Source organism: Lampetra planeri, chromosome 7, assembly GCF_965212315.1.
Source record: "Lampetra planeri chromosome 7, kcLamPlan1.2.h2, whole genome shotgun sequence".
NCBI lineage: Eukaryota > Metazoa > Chordata > Hyperoartia > Petromyzontiformes > Petromyzontidae > Lampetra > Lampetra planeri.
In genome coordinates this window covers 16786981-16804206 of record NC_136113.1, presented here as the reverse complement: position 1 = coordinate 16804206, position 17226 = coordinate 16786981, and the positions used below count along the sequence as shown (strand labels likewise).

Sequence of the window (17226 nt, the reverse complement as noted above, 5' to 3'; positions counted from 1 at the left end):
CTCCTCCCGAGCTACATGGCCACCCACATAAATCATTCGTTGCAACAAAGCCCAAATTAAAAACAGAAAAATGGGAGACTTAAGTTCCCCTCCCCCCATATCCAGCCGGATGGCACTGCTGCTGCAGGCAGGGCACGTGACTCGCTATTGGAAGTTCGATCGCCGGTGGAGTTTCCGGTGCCAAATGAGCCACCCACCACCCCCCCCCCCCTCGTGGTGAATTAGGCCGAGCCTGCCACGAGAGCACGGAGGTATCCTGCCACCGGCTCTGGGACGGAGAGCACCGCTGCCCCGGCGATTGTTGGAACGGGGAGCCACGCGGCGGCCTTTGCAACAGCGGGAGATTCAAAAGTTGGTCCAACTACTCCCGCTCTGCTCTGAAAAGGGACCGCGCGCTGCCCAAGACATTAGCCTGTTATACATGTTTATCTATATCTGTTACAAGGCAGCATTGAGGACAAACCTGACAATCTATTTCATGTGTTCGTGTGTAATTGTTCCCCAATTTGCTCACCTTAGTTGCCTCATTTAAACAAAGAAAATTAACAAATGTTTTAAGGTGGAACGGAGCCTGTATTGGTTGGCAACTTTAGCAAATAAAAATGCCGACACAGCAAAACAGTCTTTACAAGATCCGATCTTGCAAGACCATCGTCTTGCGGTGCATTGCAATGGTCACCGGTGGAACCGAGTCGAGGAGACCGACATCTGTGAACAAGAGCGTCATAGCTCATCGGATTTCTCCGGGTTAAATAAAGATGCGAGGGCAGTGGACACCGACAGCGAGGGTGGCGCTGTGCAGAGTTAGTGCACCTAGGCCACAGGTGGTGACAATCATCTGAACGAACCAATTTTGTCACTCAATGGGGAAGCAAGGCGATGTTAAATGCCTCTGAACAAGCATAACGGGGGGGGGGGGGGGGGATGACGACGCTTTAGAGCCTTCTGTGTGCGTTTCACCTCGTCCAGGCATGTGGGTTTTCTCTTTCGTACCGCACATGAGCATTACTTTAAAACTGCCCTAACATCGAAAGAGGAACTCCGAAAAATAAAAACAGTTCTGTGACTGGGCGAGGCTTAGATGCAAAGTGATATTTTACAAGACAGCCTTGTTATAAAAAGCACGCACGAAAGAAAATGTGGGTTGCAGCCTGCGATAAGGTAAACATTTCCATTAAAAACATGTAATCATAACACAGGCACCTGTCATAACACGTCTCACTGTCTTGATGTGCAAAACTCTGTTTTATGGATATATTTTTTTAAGTTTCCTTTTTTATTTCAGGCTCAAACAGTTTGTTCTTTCTTTCAACGTACTGTCACAAGAAAACCACACAAACACAACCGCACGTGTTATTATTCGACGGAGGCGTCGCGCGAACTTTCGACGCGCACACCTCCATTTCATCCTAAAAAAAGACGAACGACGAATTAAAAAAAACGGTAACTCACAAGCACCACCCAGGTCGCCACATCAAACGATCACGACAGCGGTTCACGCGCGGCGCGCAAACCGCCCCCCGCAAGTGGACACGCCGGGCTTCCGTATCGTGCTCGCCTCTGGCCGTGTTCCACTGCTTTTGTTAACATTGTGCTTCCCCCTTTCAAGGTTGTTCAAAAAGTTCACCTAAATGTCGTTCTAAAAAAAAAAAAGGCCTCATTGTGCATTTGTGGAGTATGGCTGGCCAGCGGCACATCGACGATCCCCCGACCCAAGCGGGGCCTCGTTACGTTCGCCCAAACAGCTTTGCAATCGCACCAGCTCCGACAGTTGCTATGAATCGCCGGCTTTTAAAACAACTTGATAATTAAGGCAGATTGCGCGAGTTTCTCGTATTTGGACGATGCTTCAGTTTTAAAACAACTTACATCATGTGTTTGCACATCTTTAAAGTACCAAGTACAATAAAAAAAGCCAAATTAAATAAAATCTACGATTGTTTTTCTGCTCCACGCTTAAACCAATGAGCAACCGATGCATGAACAGCCCAACAACAGCCGCCATTCGCCACCAAGTGGTGGTGACGTCAAGGCACTTGTGCCAGGCTAGGTGCACTTTGAGAACACACCAACAGACCTCTCTATAGCCGTAAGAGACCCTTGGCTTAAGTGTTGTAAGCAAGTAGCTATGAAGGCCAACATGGCCCATTAGGGAGCAACGTGGGCAGCACCATGCCCAGCCACCTTCGTCTTCCCAGTGCTGATGTTTAACACGCCGCACAAAGTACTCCTTTAAGGCAGTGTCGATCTTGGGGAGGCCTAGGACCAGTTGAGATTATTGTCACTGGAGTTGGCTTGAGTGGGAATCCAATTCCGGTCGCCAGGTTCACAACGCGCTACTACCAAGTACTGCGCCACCACTCCTCGCGCACAGTTGCACACTCACATGCACACGTTGGGACGTTTCATACACGTGTCCTTGAGACGAACAAGTTCACGAGGCAAGCCTATGGCTTCATTTCCCCCACACACACAGATGCAAGTATTAGTACGGTTAGGACAAGTGCCGTTTGAGGGGCACCTAATATGACCGGCATGGCACACTGTTAAATCTTTAACCAACAATCCTTGACAAGGCCAGCATGACACACACTTCACCATCCGTCTCACCAGACATGGTGCTCGTACACCTTCACATAAACACTTGCTTGTTCGGTTGAGTCAACCTAGAAGTGGGGCAAGGACACTTTCAGATACCGATCACCACCTGGCGTTTATGCATCGGGTCCAGGAATCTAACTGCGCGTCACAGATCGCAGCACGGCAGAGCTCTTGCCCAACGCACCGCTCATGCGGGGCTGGCGGATTAACAAAAGAACACGCCCCGTCATTAGCGCCACCGCTGCGGCATTAGCGTGGAAAAATGTGTAGGGGCTAATCTTTGTCCAACAATCATTGACAATCTGCTGGAATTGAGTTACCCCCCCGAGGGCTTTGGAAAAGCTAATTAAAAAAATGGACAGGGGCAAGGCGGCGGCGGTGGCAATAACGGCAAGGTCTTGCTGGAAACGCTGGACGCAGTCGCAGCGACCCTGGTCGCACCGCCAACACGCAAGCCTCAAGGGACCTGGCCGTGTCGTGTGGAATTTCGTTAGGGCCATAAATGATAATAATGATTATGACAGCAGGACGATGGGTTTTGGTCATTATGTTAGAAGGGATAAAATTTCTAATGACATTTAATTGAATTATTTATTCTTTAAAAACAACACCCATATGCCAACACTGAACATTTATTGATTTTTTGTTTTCAAATTTGATCTGCAGTGGGCCATTTGAATCATCACGTGAAGTGATCCGAATTTATCGTCCACAGAGGGTGCCAAAGGAGATTATGGTCCTACTCGGGGTCTCCTACGATGAGGTGGGGGGGGTGGAACAGCGGCGCTGTTGTCAGCGTACCGCGCTATGAACAATCACCCGAGTTGGACTCCCAGCCACGGATAACATCAGTAGTGAGCCTTATCATCTGCACCGTTCCTGGGCTCCTCCCTCACACCCCCCCTTCACCAAATCACATGGAGCAGCATGGTGATAAGATCAAACAACCAACATGAGAGACAGCTTGGAGAGGGCCTCTATCCAGCAGTGGATTGACAAAGAGTTGCATTTAAAAAAGAGGAATAAAATACTACAATTAGAGAAAAATGTAACATCCTTTTTGATTATTATTACTATTAATAAACTCGTTTACCCAGGACAGCCTCACCGAGTCTCATTGCTTTGTTCCAGGATGATCCAATGATTGCAGTCTATTCCAAATTAACAAGATTTGGACCATAGTGCCAGTACAGGGCGTCCTTACTCTTGTGATCTTCAACATCCAATGTAAAGCAGACGGCGTGTAACGTTATGGTTTCATCAGGGCAGCCACTCGAGTCGAGCCACGAACCTCTGCAACGAGCGGCGAAAGCACTACCGCTAGGCCAAGTCACCGCCTGGGAGGGGGAGGCGCAACCATATATGAACCTTGGCGTCCATCTGGCGGTAGATCCCTGTACATTAGGTTGGGTGGGACTGCGCGTGGTACCATCAGGCTGGGCTGGCCTGCACGGGAGCGGACCACGTGTGCAAGGCCGAGTGGGTGCGCATGTGGCGGTGGACACCTTGGTGAAGAGCTTTCCACTGCCGTGGCCCAGGAGCTCGTGCAGCCCCACCTGCACCTCGAACGACGGGCCCTTCCACTGCACGTACAGGTCCTAGGGAAGGGGAGCGCACACACACACTACAGTCAGCTCACAATGCACAGTTTCATTACCAAAGGTCAATTTTACAATTCAATAAGTGTGATGTTGTCGCTTGATATATTTCGGCCTACTACGAAATCTAGCAATGAAGGTCCCCGCTCGCAGCGATGGATATGCGGGTTATTGCGACTATACTTCAGCACGCTGGTCCGGAAATAAGGGGCAGGCCCCAGGTCCGGTTCAGATATCATTGGCCTGGAATCAAACTCAGGTCGCCTGGTTCATAGTTCAGCGTGCCAACCACTGCGCCTACGTGTCACCCCTCTACACGGCGCAAGGCATTATACCAAGAGAAGCGTGAGATTAGGGGTGACTGTTAATGTGCATGTTTGTGCCATTAAAACATCCTAGGACGCTGTTAACACCCACGGCCCTGCAAGCCTGCCAGCAGCAGCAGCAGCTCTTATCAGGGCAGGCATGTCTTTAAAGGGCAATTAGCGTCCATCTCAACCTAATCACACCTAGTGAAGCAACGGCCATTTGCGAGGTGTTAAAGCACGTGACACCATGCACACGCGCACGCCATACAGCACTCATTACAGGAGGCGCTTCGTCTTGCAGTACACACTGGAGACGGACACGTGCAAAACGCCAACGCAGAAAGCGCACGTACATACGTACTGGCAACTACCTCGCCGTTTGCAAGTTTATTGAATTTTTCAAGGCTGCATTTGTTAAGCCAGCCTTAATGATCTCTTGTTGCTTGTGACATGATACATTAAATGACACTGCAATGGGTTCATTCAATCTAAAAAAATCATAACAGTTTAGTTTGCTCATTATCCAATCAACATAATGACTGCCTTTAAAAACGAGTCTCGTGAAATACCTTTGCCCACAGCAAACTAAAGAAGCACCAACAAGCCACTGTAATGGAGCTAACAAGATGGAGTGGTCACCGTAGATCTTTCAAATTGGCCATAATCATTTCAAGTTCTTGCATATTGAAGGATCACAAGTGCATTCGAGTTCGACTGAACAGCTCTGCACGGGTTGAATGCTTCGTCAAGCAGGCTTGACCTGATTAAGTCAGGTGATATGTGAATGAGTCGATTGGGTAGTCGTGTTATTTGAGGCACTAACTTAGAGCACAGAGATAATCTCTGACATTTAACGCGCGCATGACCAAGCGTAACTGGCCAGCACCTCCTACACGCACAAATTAAAACAAAACCACAAGCTGCCGCCGGATTTGTTGTGGATGCACAGCTAACTGCTATGCTCGCACCACTCAGCTACTCCGCTTTTTTTTCTTTGCTGGCACAGATCTGGGCCACAGCTCACCCTCTCGCCCATCAATCTCACCCGTGCCAACTCGTCGCAATCGCGAAATTCCACGAGCACCCTGGGAGAGACGGGGGATGCGGGGGGGGCGGGGGGGTAGGAGAGACTCGGCGACCCAATTACTTTGCGCGGTCCTGCAGGGGGGGGTACCTCCCAATCAACCCGTCTCCCACCCCCCCTGCCTACACTTCCCTCCCCTTGTACGCCATCCTATGCCGGAGAAACTTCCCAACCACGGGCTCCGCGGAGTGCCAGTCGGCGCCCGTGTCGGCGCATGGCTGCAGGGCCACGGATTGCGTACCGCGGCCAGAGCCATGCGTGGACAGATAACCAGCACAACGTGGGGCGGGGAGGAAAACATGACGCTACGAGACCAAGTTTCAAATATAAACAACAATAAATGGGGGAGGGTGGGGAGAAAAACAAAGATACAAAACTCATCACTCCTGATGTCCGACAACCTTGGGCAACAGGGAATCAACGGGCACATTCTGCCGAGTTAATGTGTTTTTTAAACTCCACCCTGTCTCGTTTTGGCTGGCGAGCGGTCGACCTTCACACTTGCACCGCAACGATTGACGTAAAAGGGGGGGAATTTTTTTTTTATGCGAAGTAAAATGGCACCACGCCGATTGAGAGTTGCGGGACGAGTGAAGTTTGGCAAACGCAAACCGGGCGCCGAAAATGACCAACTCCGGGCTTTCCGACACGCACACCACGCTCGGCCAACATACAAGGTCAAACCGTTCAGCTCACTCGAAAAAACACACCCGCTCTGCGGCCGACTCCCAGTGTGTGCAGCGCTAACACAGAGTTTCATTAGGGAGATGTTGAATTTAATGCCCTGCCACAGGACACTGCCAAGAATAATGAACACAACTATTTGATCGCAGCAGGCAAGATGTAAATCCTAGACGATTGCATCTGTGCCAGTTTTTTCCCCTTACTTTGTTAGCTTACATAATTTTAGCCAATGTCACGTCACTAAGGAGACACTGTGGTATGTATTTCATATTTTTCCCGAGCCAAAAATGCCTTTGAGAATCTCCAAACAGGACTAACGAGTAGCAACAGCCTCATCACTGCTCTGCTGCTGGGTGAGAAAAAAAAATTCGAATGCCACCACAACTAGTTGTGTGCAGGTTGGAGTTGGGAGGCGTCAAGAGCTGTGCGAGCGGGGTAGGGAGGCAGCGATTGGGTTATAATTCAAACTTGGGCCCCGCTTAGCCTCCCGTAATGAGAAACTCTTACACGAGAGCAAATTCACGTTAATTACACGCGGACATGAACACCACGTGCACAAGAACAAAGAAAGGTAAAGAACCCTGTGGAGCAGGGGAGTACTCCACGAGAGATCACCCATTGTTAAGGCCGACACGGTGCACATGGGAGGCGTTCGTACGTGTGCGGACGAGCTCCGGTTTGACAGCAGAAGTCTTACTCCATCCGAATCAGTGGGGCGGCATTATCTTTCACGGGCTGCGCAATGCTGCGCGGAAGCTACCTGGTTTGGTCGCGCCGCACGAAGTTTCGTGGTCTTTTCGGCCAGTCATGCCCTCCCTTTTATGCTTGTGAAACGTGGACCCCTCTAATGGGGCCAGTTAGAAACATTCACGCTGGCATGCCTACTATCCATCCTGAGTTTAACCAAGCTGGATTGTGCGAGGAGCTCGCAAATCCTTCGGCGAGCTCTTCCGGCAGGTAAGGCTGCGTTTACTCCCCTCGCACGCATAGGGTCTTCCCCAGGTACTCCGGTTTCCACTTAAATGTATTAAAACGCTCGTTTAAAATAAATGTAAGTTGGCCCAACATAGGACCACAGAGCGTGGGCAAATGTTGGCACCGGTTCTGGTTGCTTTCCTACTCGTCTGGCTTCCCACGCTGCCACGCAAACAACTTGTGCACGTTAAATAATCCTACAGTCATTTGAAAAGCAATTTGGACCAACGCCGCTATTAAAAAAAAAATGCTGATGATTACGTGCGTGTGCACACATAGCAGTATAAGGGCTGGCAGAGGAAAGAATACTGCTCCCCTGCACAGGACGAGACACTGCCATGCTTTTCCCCACCCCCACCACTTTCTCCCACCTCCGCATTCCCATCTCCCTGCAATTTCCTCCCCCCCTTCCCTTCCCCCGGTTCCCTCCGGGACACAGGGGGAGTTTTAAATGCAGCAATGCTCCGAGTAAAGGAGCATTGCAAAAGTGCCGTGTAATGTGCCGCAGGCCACACGCAGGGAATTGCCAACTCGCTGCAAAGCGAAAATCCGCCTCGGGGCTCCTGGTAGCGGCACGTCGCTAATGGTGCTGTACATCTGAAAAAAAACACATTTCACACCGCCTTGCACTTCAGAACAATGTGTTAATCACAAGTCGCGGCTTGGTGTACACGCCGCTTTGACAGCCAGGGCTCAAGCGCACGCCTTCTGCTACAAAACCTGGCTCGTCCCAGCTGCAGGATGTACTCCACGCACGGCGCGTAAAACGAGACATTGCGTTTTCCACGTGCTCCCAAGGCCAGCGTTCGGTCTCCGCTATGCGTCTGCATTTAATCACGTCGGCTCCGATTCACGTGTTGGCGGCAATGGCTCCACAATAATTATTTTTAGCGGACAACGGAAATAAATCTGTGGAAATTTTTTTTGTGAAAATTGGAGAAGAGCACCCTTTGGGCCAGCACAGTCGTTCTGCCAGGAATTTCAACTCCAACCCACACTGCTCACTTTGTCGGACTCCGACATGAAGGTGAGCTTCTCGCGCTCCTCCTGGTACGAGGCGCTCAGCACGTTCCCCAGCGACACGTTCTTGAAGCCCTCGGACTGTCGGATGTCGTCGTCTGAAAAAGAAAAAACGCGCACACACCCCAGACTTAGACGCGCAGGCCGGGTGGGCGGACGGGCGAGCAAGTGCCGAGCTTGCGGGCGCCATGGGTGACGTGGGCGTGGGAGCTGGGGGAAGTGCGCTAGAATCGGCGAGTGCATTCCAACATGTGTGTTAAATTCGCGCACGGCTGCGAACAATGTTTTTTCGCACGCTTCCCCACCAGGAAGCAGATGGGTAAAAAGTAAATTCTCGTTGGAAATGTTTGGTGGGGAAAAAAATATATACACGGAGAGGCTGTTCTCTCAATCATTTTACAAGTCTGCGATCGACATTAGGGCAATGCAAAAATACTTATTTAGCATCGATAATAATAATTACCATTGTTACGCTTTCCCGGAGAAAAACCTCACCAGGTATCATGACTTTCTAGGAGGGTCCTGACAAGTTTTCGCATTAGGTGATGCTTAATGTGTAACCCCAATTTAGCAATTTCAGGTAAATAGTTTTTTTTATGTGGACCACGATGCTGGCACAATGTGGCCTAGTCTTGTGAATGGCGTTACACAGGATCTGTAAAACGTCCATTGCGAAATAGACTGCGCGTACGTTTACAGTTAATACAGGCACAGCATTTACCAGGGCGGCTGCTGGAAACGAACCGTTAAACTCTGCAACGTTAACCTCTGGAACGCCGCTGCTACCGCTCGGCCATGTTGCAGCCCCCAGAATGGACAAATAAGAAAAGATTTTCCCCACAAAAGCTCCAAGACTTTAAACGTAATTCAGCAAGGTCCTGCTCATTTTGCAATTCTTGTCCATAGCCGTGAATATTTGGCACGTGGGGGACACCGGAAGACCAAGAGAACCCCCAGCCCCCCAAAAACACACGAGGGGACGGCACCCAGAGCTGTAAATCCAAGCCACCTCGCAACCACTCCCAAAACATCTGGCAAAGCCCTGGTGGTCATCCATCCAAGTACTCCAAGTAATGATGGGGTCAGGGGCATTTACGGTTGCATGTTACGAGAAACGTGATCATCTGCCGACACGTACACGGACGGCACGTCAGATTTGTACGCAGGAGAGCCAGCTGAGAGACACACGCTGGTGTCCATTACACTCCGAGTGGACATCTCATCCGAGCCAAGCCAGTGAGAGGCAAACGCCACGAGAGATTTCAGGATATTTTTACTGGGCAGCCGGCAAAAACTAAGGTCTTGGAATATTCCCTCTCCACAGCAGCAACAGCGGCTAGTGCCGAAACGCCTCCATTCGTGGTGCGTACGGCCAAAAAAATAACAAGTGGCGTTTGTTCAGCAATTAAAATAAACAAAGCAGCGACAACGTTTGGTTGTAGCCGCGCACACGAACGCCCGCCACCGTTACCGGACAAAGCAACAGAAGGCGAGAAAGGGTTCCATCCCCAGTAATTCGTAGCGTGCCGTTTTATGTTATTCTCGTTGAGTTTCCATCGCCATGAAGGTCAAATCGTTTAAGCCTTCCCCCACGCTGCACTCCGCTTGGTGCGCATGACAATCAAACGCTCCGCCCTACTAATAGGAGCACCGCGCACGACTACCACGTGCACGAGTGCACGCCGGTGGCGCCGTGGTCTCAGAGAACGTCGTCGAGCAAGAGGCAAGTTGTGTTGTCGCAGCAGGCGCCACCTTTCATCTCCGTCAGAAGTCAAAACAAAAGAGTGCCGGATGTTTTTTTTTTTACAAAACCATAACAGCACGATTTCCTGATTCAAGAGAGAGCACAAAAAAACGCAGCACGACTTTCATGCGCGCAAAAAAAATGTGCCCAACAAAAATGTATTATTCAGTGTGGCTACGACACATTCTCTACCCCAAACGCCCTTACCTCAAGCGCACATTAATGCAGCTACAACAAGTCACAAGAGCTGGCTTCAAAAACAATTTTCGTAGCAAATGCCGGCCATAATTGCAGAATAATGGGTTTCAACAGAGCAGCCCTTGGATGCTCATTTACATCGCATTACACTGGGAAAAAAAATGCCTCGATTCCACTTATTGGCTTGTAAAGCTTGATATGTCGTGCGTGTCAAGAACCGCTCGTTCATGTTCATCATCGTAAAAAAGACAAATTAAAAAAGAAAATCATAAACCGTACGTGCCTCAGACAGGGCCGGCTGAGGAGGCAATTACGGCATCATTTCAAGGCCTGCAAATTTTGCTACGAAAAAATCTATACGCGCAAAACCTGGCGGCACCGAAGCCTCGACGGTTCGCCGCGTCACCGTCACGCCAACGCGAGGGCAGACGTTTGGCGAGAGGCGCCACCGAGGGGTCGATGGCGGTAAGCGCACGTGGCCGTCGTGCCCGGCGCACCCCCCCCCCACCCGACAAGAACAACCACGCGCGGCGCAGACAGCAAGCGGTGACGCGCACCAGCCACCTCGGCGCTCCCGGGAAAAACAGCTTTCGTGGCGTTGACAAAACAGCGCGTGGGGGAAGTTTGACACGCGCGCTCTCTCTCTCTACGCTTCCACAAACGCGTCGGCGGGGAACGGCCGTCCCGGCATGCCTAACAGGCGTGCGCGCGTGTCACCGACGCGTTGCCAACAGGTAGATGCGTGCGCGTGGGGTGTGGGAATACAGAGAGGTGCTGGGGGACGAGACGTCAAATAGCAAACCGCCACGGAAAGTAACACCCCCCCCCCCCCCGGCATATATTTACCGACACGAGAGCAAGGCGCAAATGTTTATATTGCATTTAAAAAGTACAACAGCTGTCGTGTATATACACAGTATATTAATGTACACATTACTTGTCTAGCAAAACCTCAGGGTGTTAAACTAATTATTTGGCGATACAACGCTGGCAGTGGTCAAAAGGCACATTTTAAAAAAAGCAACACGAAACAAGAACACTTCCTTAAAAAAGGGGTAAATATATAACAGGCAACATTTCTATAAATGGTGCGCGCCAACGAGACCCTTGTTGCCAGCATTAACATGCAAAAAATACACTACAGGACACGTCCCTGGTGTAGGAAATCAGTTTCAAGAACAAAGCATACATTAAAGCATATTTGTTTGCATGTTTTACCGCAAGTATGTGTGGTTAATGCAGACTTCATGGCTTGTAAAAAGGTGTTTGCATGGCGTTTGAGCATCTTAATACCTCCTGTATTATTGCCTGAAAAGGTCAAGCCATTTCTTCTTTCATTGCACGCAACATCGACGTGCCACGTGCCACCTACCCTGGCACACAAGCGCTGTGGTGAAGTCACCGTCACTTAGTGGCGAAAGGCAGCTGTTGCTGTGCGCGCGTGCACGCTTGCGCGTATGTGCGTCTCTGGGCGACGTACAGTTGGGGATGTTGATGCCGGCGGGAATGCCGCTGCCCGCGAAGGTGAGCACCTCCAGCGAGGTGAAGTCCGGCTTGAGGAAGCGATCTTTCTCGAACGACGCCGGCCACGGCAGCTGGGGCAGCAGCTCCTCGGCCGAGGCTACCAGCCGGGAGTACTTTGCGCTCATGTCCTTGTTCACCATTGCCACGAAGCCTTCGCGGACGGGGGAGGGAGGCCGGCCAAGGTGGAACACGCACGCACTCGCGCAGTTAAATGTGAGTCGAGATGTTCAACGAGAAGAATTTCACAGCAGTTTGCGCACGCACACACACGTGCACATAAAACAGTGCTAGTTTTATAACCGCACGACATTGTACACGTGTACAATGCAATACCGTGTTACATTGTACGTGTATACGTGTAAATGCCACTTGGTCAATCCACCGATGGACGAGGTCCTGCCTACGCCGTTTGCGCCTTGCAAAGGTTATTTGGAAAAGCTTCACCACGCTGGTGAGTGCGGGTTGGTAACTGTGGGGAGCATAGACATGACACCGCAGCACAGCCCCCTGTAGCCACCTGGCATGCACAGCGGTCACCCAGCCCACAACTACCCAGGCTCAACCCCTGCTTCAGCTTCCAAGAACTGATGAGATTGGATGCACTCCAGGCGATTTGGTCATGACCATTTATATCATGTAAGATAGCGAATTAGCAAGTACTGCTTCATCTGTGGTTAAGAGGTCTCCTTTTTAATCCAAAACTTTGCAGTGGATCCCAAATTAACAAGATGCAGGCGCAATCCCATTTGGTTCAAGTCAGCAATTACAAATGCATTCATTGCGATGGTTTATTTGGCTGTGCTAAGCATGCTTGGCATGGGCCCTGTTCAAGAGCTGGTTTAAAGTCCGTCTCAATTACCATGCAGTCGTTGAGACCGTGAAAGCATCAGCGAAACCGAGCATGTAGTCGGCAAACCAATTCATTCTGCACACTTACACGCATTGCCTGGACACCGAGCATTAGGTCTCAGGTTGCGATTCGTCTAATGGCATTTTGGTAAAACACTCTCATTTTGCCCATTTGGCACAACTGACAATTTATGACAAATCAAATGCACCCGGGTGGGTTCAATAGAAACCAGCAATACTCAGTGAAATGCATCGCTGTTATTATTTTAAACTGCCAAGGTCAAAGGGGGTTAAACAGACGGATAAAATCACCACCGGCGTAGCAATAAAGCAAGCAAATTGCATTGCGCGGTCGTCTCGTCTCCAAAACACACGGACGAGCGTGGCAAACTCGTCCCCCCCATCCGTTGTCGTTTATCGATAAAAAAAAAACACCTTTGGCCCGCCTGCCACCAGTCATCGCGAGGGGAGGCGTAAAGGCTACATTAATGAAAACTAAATATCACGGCTCCGACACAACCTGACATTTCGGCGACCACTCCTCCCCGCAGCTGATCGACAACTTGACAAATGCAAAGCTGTGGCCGAGTCTGTGAGGCATCGTTGCAAGCAAAAAAAACGCTGTCTGCCAATACATTTCTGATGAACGCTAGTTAGGTGGTACAATAAAATACAAACTAATTAAAAAAAGGTATCAGCTGGTGGCTCACGGAATTATTGGAAATGCGAGGCCACACTGAAAAGGAGCCTAGATTCAGCTGCCAGTGATTCAACCGGGTTCAAGTCCAGCGAGTTGGTCTCCGCCGAGTTACCAGCAACCGTACAACAAAAATTGGTCCATTAAATTTAGGCGAAAGAATCTGGTGTATTGCAGTTCTAGGATTTACATTTTTTTTATCTAATTGACGAAAGATGAACTTGTATGTGCCCATTGCATGGCATATAAAATGGTATCCCAAACGTGCACCATGAGGCTAACCGAAGAAGGTCAAATCACAAAGTCGTTTTCGATGTCTATTACCGGAGAGGGCCTTTCTGCAACACGAGGTACTGGTGGCAAGGCAAAGGTTCCGAACGGAAAAGGTCGTCATCCTCATAACAGGATGCAGCGAGCACATTTAGAACAGAGTATGAAATGACGCGGAGATGTAGAGTCGCGCCGGAAATACCTTCAAATTCACCGCGGGAACCGAAGGGGTCCCTGTAGCTTTCAATGAATCCGATGTAGCTGCAATAACAAATCAGAGGTCACCAGTTAAGTGATAATGGGTCCCTGTAGCTTTCAATGAATACGATGTAACTGCAATAACAAATCAGAGGTCACCAGTTACGTGATAATGGAACTGCTGCTCTATGGTCCTTGCTTTTTCTGCATATAATGAAGAAATCACATAAAAAAATAAAATAAAGCTTTACGTAACAATTCACAAGCCCGATACAGTCTTGTATTCCAGTTGGAGGATCTCCCGTCGCAAACAGTAGACCTAACGCAACCAAGCTGTGTTCCGGAGAAGGAGGGGGGAGGTAGGGCACGCATTTCTTATGAATATTCAACTAATTTCATTGATGTTGAACTTTTAATGCCATCAACAAAAAGCAGCTGCAGTGAAAACGCAAGAACCCAAGGTCGAACTTGTGCGAGCCGAAATCCAGAAAAACAGCAAGAGAGAAGCAACGTTTTGCTCATTCCTGCAGACAATGTGGAAAATCTGGTTACCCCCCCCCCCTCCAGGAAGCAGACTGCCCATCCAAGCAAAGCTACAGTTTCCAAAGTAAACATACATCACACTACCGTTTACATTCAATGAATACTACTAATAGGGAATGGAAATGTGGGGACGCTCTGGCTGGCGCGCACCTCTCCACGATGGGGCCCTTGTCCTTGATCCAGTGGCTGGAGCCGCGCTTGTGCGCGTCAATGGAGCCGTAGGTGAAGCTGTCGATGTAACCCGCCAGCATGCCCACCTCGTGCTCGTTGGCCGCACACTCCTGCCAAGGGGACCGCACAACGCCATGGTCGGTCAGCACCCACACCATCGTCAGTCGTCCACCACGATCGATTCACTGCCGAATTACCGCTTCCATAGCCATTGACGTGTCCTCTCAGTCTTGCGATGGAAACGATCCACCTGGCACCTGAGCAGGAGCCGATTTTAATCGCGCCAACTCCATGCTGGAGGTGCCGACTTCTCCTTGCCTGCCAGTCATATAAAGACCACCAAATCATCCCTTTTAGGGACGTGTCCTATACAAACCCACTTGCTTTAGTTAAAATTATTAAAAAATTTGACATGCGTTCTCGAATGCACGTGTTCCTCCGTGTCAAAATAATTCCAACAAACACCTCACAATGCTTTTTTTAAATACACATTCGAAGCAGTTTTTGACACTGTTCCACGGAACTATGGGAAAAGAGTCGGTGGTTTCCAAGCCCTGGGATTGTGGCTTACTTCCAGAACCAGTCATTTTATTCTGCCATGAAAAAAGTTCCAAGATTTTGAATATACATTTTAGACACGCAAAAGATGTGGGCGATTGTTAGCATCACCATGCCGTCTGTGGCTTTTAGCAGGTTCACATTATGTCTGGCAATTAGGACTGTAATCCATGGAGAAATAATGTCCACACGAAAAATAAGCTCTTAAAATACTGCAGTCCCGGACGTAATCAAACTGACATTTCCATCCACACTGGGACGTGATGGTGCAATTCAGTGTCATGTACGTGTAAACCAAATCACTTACTTCACGAGCCACATCTTAAAAAAATTTGAATTTTTACATTTCACGACACCCATATTTATTTTCAAAACGACCAATATTATCTGCAAGGTTTCCAAATTTGGTGAAGCTGGCCAATTGCAATTAACATAGCACATTTTACTTCTGGAAGCCACCTGCCGAGACAAGCAAGGCAAGCAGCCGGAGCCTCTGCTCACAGCTCCAAGCCAGATGGACATTCCACATTCCTATGGCCGAGATGAATAATTCGACAGACTTCTGTTGACTTCTCACAAAGTGGTGCTTGTTTTATTAAGCCCACACAAAAGGGCCAAGTTGACCTCAGCGATTTCAGGTAACCACCTCCTGACCGAATAATTAACTCTTAAGCACTGTAGTAATTGACCAAACAATTGAGGGTTGTTCAAGCCGTTGTGACACCGTACAACCGTGGAGTTTGTACAAAGTGTGAGAACACTGTACTACACAAGATCCCTAAATGTTACAAAGACCCTTCTTTGTACGAGGCAATGTAATGTGGTGTTAAATGCCACACCTCAGTGTTCAACCACCACCACCACATTGCAGGTCAAAAACACACTTCTGTCTGTGCCTTCCCTCCCGCTGCTCCCCTACATATTTCCCCTGCCCCGCCACGCTCTTATAATCTCACTATTCACGAACACATTTCATCTCTTTTCTGTTGCTACTTTGAAAGCCCACTTGCTCTTTTGTACCTTTGCGCCTGTGCTTAGCAACTGTGTTCAACAATTGAATGTTTTCAAAACAGTGCAGTCAATGCGGATGAATAGGCCGGATTCAACCCACACATCATTCCCATAATGCAATGCCGATTGCGATGTTGCTGTAGTAAGTACTGACACGGTCGCCCTTAATGCGCGTGACCTGACGTTATCAAGGCCCGCCGTGAATGCTACAGAGCAAGTTTACCCGACTGCGCAGAATGTTTTTATTCGTGAACAAAAACAAATTTATGTATTAACAACGAGCAGAAGCTAAGAGGACATACTTTCCAGTCACGTAAACCACCATCAAAAAGGTCACAGACAATATTGCGATAAGCTAAACAGCTATTGACGGAAATGTTTTTTTTAAATACAACCAGTTGTGTTTCAGCGGAAGGGCTCTGTTAGTCCAGCGGCTGTGGGCATGTTTGGAACATAGCAGGATCTATTACCGACCAATGAATGTACTACAATGCAATGACAATACCAAATCACTATTTATTTAACCAGCAAATCGACAATGAATCAAAATATTTTTCAGGAGAATTTTGGCCAACACCGATTAACATTGCACATTTTTAGCTTTGGGGGAGGAAAGTGGAGACAACCCCATGGATAACAAACCAACACCACTCAGGCGCAGAGGTCCGCGAGCAGCAATCGAACCCAGATATTTCTTGTTGCAAGGAACTACTGTCACCATTGTATTGTCCTGCAACCCCAGATCCGAAATGGATCTCAAGAACCACCATACACAAAGATGAGAAAAGTTTATCGTAGAAGGAGCGGTCGCTCCACAGGCAGAGGGAGCATCTCGCATCCACCCCGCCCCAAATGTCTACTCCTCACATGTATGTGGCATGAGCAAGCGTGGTCATTTATGGTTTCAAGAAGCTTCAATATGAACGAGATTGTTGGGAATCGGCAGCGCAATTTCAAGGCGAGCAGGCAGCAGCACCGGTTATTTGTACCAATGTGCATTACACACAAATGCTGCAAGTGTACATTCACGACACACGATGACACCGAATGTTTTAGTTTTTCCACGGATCTCTGTTACGCAGCGCTCGCTCTGCTCTTTCTCTCAAGAGCCAACTGGCTCTGCGTGCCAGTGGAAGGCTTCTTAAATTCAAGTCTTTGGGTGGCCGGTTCGATGGGCGAGGGCTGACATCGCC

General features: G+C 49.1%; 1 protein-coding gene across 1 annotated transcript in view; it reads right to left on the bottom strand.

Moving 5' to 3' along the window:
• The window catches only part of DPP3 (dipeptidyl peptidase 3), a 68273-nt gene that overhangs the window by 38777 nt on the left and 12270 nt on the right, over positions 1 to 17226 (bottom strand). The window contains exons 8-12 of the mRNA XM_078596582.1: positions 14444 to 14574; positions 13755 to 13813; positions 11693 to 11887; positions 8256 to 8368; positions 4107 to 4199 (exon numbers count right to left, since the gene is read on the bottom strand). Coding sequence (XP_078452708.1) covers positions 4107 to 4199; positions 8256 to 8368; positions 11693 to 11887; positions 13755 to 13813; positions 14444 to 14574 — 591 coding nt within the window. The remainder of the gene's footprint in view (positions 1 to 4106; positions 4200 to 8255; positions 8369 to 11692; positions 11888 to 13754; positions 13814 to 14443; positions 14575 to 17226) is intronic.